Source organism: Apis dorsata, unplaced genomic scaffold (assembly GCF_000469605.1).
Source record: "Apis dorsata unplaced genomic scaffold, Apis dorsata 1.3 scaffold_256, whole genome shotgun sequence".
Taxonomy (NCBI): Eukaryota; Metazoa; Arthropoda; class Insecta; order Hymenoptera; family Apidae; genus Apis; species Apis dorsata.
Window position 1 is genome coordinate 823999 of NW_006263534.1, and position 3040 is coordinate 827038.

The 3040-nt window shown below is 39.8% G+C and overlaps 1 protein-coding gene across 1 annotated transcript in view; it reads right to left on the reverse strand.

The window, feature by feature from the left end:
• The window catches only part of LOC116185702 (histone-lysine N-methyltransferase PRDM16-like), a 33123-nt gene that overhangs the window by 3946 nt on the left and 26137 nt on the right, over positions 1–3040 (reverse strand). Inside the window, exon 6 of the mRNA XM_031510721.1 lies at positions 1178–1277. Coding sequence (XP_031366581.1) covers positions 1178–1277 — 100 coding nt within the window. The remainder of the gene's footprint in view (positions 1–1177; positions 1278–3040) is intronic.

Here is a 3040-nt window from a genome sequence, read left to right on the forward strand (position 1 = left end):
GAACGGGACGAAATGGATGTCCGAAATTGGACCACTCTCCCTCTCCCCTCCGGTTATGCAACGCGAGATAATTATTTTTTTTTTATTCTTATTTTATTTTAGACGAGATATCACTCGGCGATGGAAGGAAGTAAATAAGTTACGTTGTGAATATAAAATGATACGGAAGATTAAAAAAATAAATTAATTAGACGTTTAATTCAATCGAATTATTTAGGATATTTAGATCAAGTTAAAAAGTAAGTCCTATTAAGAAAAAGGGGATGTTTTACACTCGAAAGAGTTGAATAGAAATAAAAATATGGTAAGATTGATTTAATTACAAATTGTTCTGTCTAGGAGAAGGAAAATTGAAGGGTAGTGCAAATAAAGAGGAAGATGTATATTTATTTTTAATTAAAGAAGATTTGATTTGTGATATAATTAGAACTGCATCCTTTCGTATCGTGGGAAGAGATTGGAAGGTAAATAACACGAGCTTTCACGCGACGATTCGGGCATCGGTCAAGTATTTGACTTTTCGTTTAATGGTGGCGCGCAAACAGCCTCGAACAACCCTGAAAAAGCTATCGTAATTCTCGAAAGCAACCCTCGAAATGATTTGCGTGCTCGGGGCCCCTCTTTTCCGTGCACGGCTAACGCTCAGATTTCGAGTGGATAACGCGCCTCTCGGTTCCTCCATCTCGTCCATTACCCAACAATTTATCCGTCGAATCAAACCGATCGAACCGATTATCCCCAACACCGTTCCATTTATTGTTTTCTTTCTTTTTCCCCCTCCAACGTTTTAATTTATAAATATGAAAATTCGTATCTGGCATCGATACATAGATTAAGCTTTCGAAGCGATTCATCGTACTTCGATGTATCATTAGAGAGGACGATTCTCGCAATCTGATTTTGAAAAACACGTGACGACCAGTCACGAATCCTTTGTAAGCTTTGTAACATTGATTTCACCACGATTATCAATTCGTAATAATAATAATTTTTCTCGATAAAAAGTGTCAAGGATTAAAAAAAGAAGCGTTCGAAAATAAGCATGGATATCAACAAGAATCAAATTTTAAATTATTCTTCGAGTAATCGAAATGGACTTAAACGAAGATTAAAATTTTGAACTGGTGTTTGTGATTGAGGGAGATAAAAAAAATTGGGAATTTTTTATGCTACTTACAATTCGATATCTTGAAACGGTTTGTCGCAGACGGTGCATCTAGTCTCGCCCTCCTCCTCGTCCTCCTTGTCCTCGTCTACGGTTCCACTGTGTTGCGAGGCTATAAGCACAAAGAAGAAAAGGCACGTGAAACGAGGCAGCGAGGAACAGAGACAGTCTGGGAAGTCATAATTCCGTCCCACATTGTGACCGGCTGCGGCTCTATAAATTACACCCCCGAGAACGATGATACGTGACCCGTCCTGGTGTTGGGCGAATTACGTGATCGAGAATCGCGCGGGGAGCCAGCAGAGGAGAGTGGCGTGACAAGTGGACGCCACGATTGTTCCTGAATTATTAAATCAAACCGGCACTATCGTTTTATCTATCCGCTCGGAAGAACTCACCATTCTTCTTTCCTTCTCCGTCCTAAATCGTTCCTTTCCTTTCCTTTTTTTTTATTTTTCGTCTATAGAGAATCGATGACACAGAAATTATCTCGACACTTGTCAAATGATTGACTCGAATAATAAAAATTAAGAGATGAAACGAATCTTTTATAACTTTACGCGCGAAACTATCATCATCACTTTTTCCATACGATGGAAGAAAAGTTGATAAAAGGAGAATCGATGAGGCAGAAATTATCTCAGCACTTGTCAAATGACTGACTCGAATAATACCTTTGGAAAATTAAGAAACGAATTTTTTATAATTTTTACGCCACGCGCGAAGTTATCGTTTCGCTATTTGTTTAAAAAAAATAAATGGAGGAAATTTCTTTTCGACAAAAAATTCCCCTCCAAGAAGAGGATTAACGAACACAAGCCACAAAGATCGCGACAAAGTGCCTTCTTCTCGCGCAACTCGGTCACGATGCTGCAGTCGGCGAAGACAATGGATACAATGATGCACCGGTTAGCTGGTGGCACGTTATCCCACAACTGAAAACAGGAACGGGGTGCCGGGGACCGCTTCCTATTGGTAACAGCGAGGCCGGAGTCCGACCAATCGCAGGTGAGGCTCGCTATGCCCCCTGCGGACTCCCTTCACCCCCGACAGGCAGGTAAAATCAGGAGGCCGTGAACGGGACAGCGTGTAATTTTTAATGACGGGGATTCCGGACCGATCCAACGGTCAAACCTCCATTTACCCCCTCTAAGGGGTGGCGAGACAGGTAATGTTCGAAAGTGAATTTTCGAGCACTGGTTATTTCCAATTAATCTTGTACACTGACATTCGATAGAAAGCTGTATAAGATATTTAATTTTCCTCATATAGAAAAAGATAACGAGAAGAAAATTTTAAAATTTCTTTGCATAAAAATGTATGTGTTTTTCAAGTTAAATTTTTGTAGTATTTTAAATCAAGTAAGAACGGTCTTCTTTATATCATTACGATTCCATTTTTCACTTTCTTTCTAATTTTAATAAATTCGTTCATCGAGAAATCGATTTACGTTAAAATTGCGAAGGATTGAAAAAATATTTTATACAAAATGATCAAAACGATTTTAAAGTTTTAATACAAGAAATGATAAAAGATAAAATAGAGGCAATCGACGTACGGTGGATGGAATATTAGCTGGGCTTATAAAATTGAGAAAGATATCCGTCCACCAACGGTTATTTAAATCTGCCGCTACACTTGTCCAACCATATGGTCGAGCGATGGCCCCCAACGGACCTTCATGGGAACCGGGCACAGCCCCTACGCCACCAACTACGCCCCTCGCCACGCAACCAACCCCCCCATAGAACGTTAATCGTTCCTCCATCCAGGACTAATTTGAAGCGGCACGACGTGAATTTAAACAATGAAGGATGCGGTCGACCTCGCGATCTGCTAAACGAGGTCTTTCAAAACGAAAAAAAAAAAAAAAAA